Raw genomic sequence first — 1208 nt, 5'->3', positions numbered from 1 at the left:
TATTTATAGTCCATTAAACTAGCTTTAATTTGAGTGCTAATAGACATCTGTACGTCTCATAGTTCCTGAGATATAGATTTCTCAAAATAAATTAGCTAAATACTAATCTTACAGAAGATTTTAAAGAAATTTTGCTTTTTAAAAAGCTATATCTCGAGAACTATTGGACGTAAATAGCTCTTTTAGGGCTAATATTTCAGCTAATTTACTCTCCTTTAAATAATGTTCTCTTAGATTTTCTAGTGCTGTTGGTAATTTTTATGATATAGAACTCCGAATGAAAAATTAATGTTTTTTTAAGGTTTTGAAACAGCCGTCATTTTTTATTCCCCCTACCTATACTTGGCAGACTCATCAATTTTTACTAGTAATTATATATAGTTTTCATTAATTTAATCTAAAATTGGGGTGAGATAACTGCCTATTTTTCATCCGGCTCTTGTACTATTATCATAGACGCATTGGAAATCATAAAATGATTAATATGCAAGAACTAGACGGGAAGTTAACTGGTTGACTGACTGCCTCGATGGCTTGATAGCTACCTCATATATACTTTCAATAATGCTGAAGTCAGCATTCCTCCATTTTCTAATTTTCAGGCTTTATTATTTAACTTCGGTACCAGCAACCCGTAAAATGCTTGAATTAAAAATTAGTTTAAAATGGAAGCACAGATATTTAAAACTAAGATAGGTAAAAATAATTTAATCCTTATTATAGAAGCATTGGAGATCATTATATAATTAAAGAGCTTTAGGTCTAAAATGATCTAGACCTGATTACAGATGGATTTCAAATCAGGAAATAATTAAAAAGCTCGCAAGACTATTTTTTTTTTTTTTAAATAGTTTAATAAGCAACAAAGAAGACACTAAGATTAATGTTACTTATTAAACTAAAAGTAGAAATATTAAGAATAATAATACGAACAACTAAAATTACTTTATGAATAAAAATGAAGTTACCTGTTCCTCTTCCTCTCCTTGATTGAATCTGTTTCTTCCTAACCAAGAGTGCCCGCCGCGTCCGTTCCTTCCACCGCCCTTTTAAAATTAAAACAAAATTATAACCATATAGAAAAATATACATTTATAACTGAGATAGGTAAAAAATAATTTTTACTTTACTAAAGGGGCATTTAAAATCAATAAATAATTAAAGAACTTATTCTAAATAATAATACAGATAACACTAAAAAAAGTAAC

General features: G+C 28.4%; 1 protein-coding gene across 1 annotated transcript in view; it reads right to left on the bottom strand.

The window, feature by feature from the left end:
* The window catches only part of LOC106683658 (protein FAM98A-like), a gene marked incomplete in the record, with an annotated part of 32909 nt that overhangs the window by 3164 nt on the left and 28537 nt on the right, over positions 1–1208 (bottom strand). Inside the window, 1 exon segment of the mRNA XM_067053525.1 lies at positions 969–1046. Coding sequence (XP_066909626.1) covers positions 969–1046 — 78 coding nt within the window.

The sequence above is a fragment of the Halyomorpha halys genome, unplaced genomic scaffold (genome assembly GCF_000696795.3).
Source record: "Halyomorpha halys isolate HHAL.00 unplaced genomic scaffold, Hhal_1.1 Scaffold504.1, whole genome shotgun sequence".
In the NCBI taxonomy this organism is placed as follows: Eukaryota; Metazoa; Arthropoda; class Insecta; order Hemiptera; family Pentatomidae; genus Halyomorpha; species Halyomorpha halys.
This window is presented reverse-complemented; position numbering and strand designations above follow the sequence as displayed.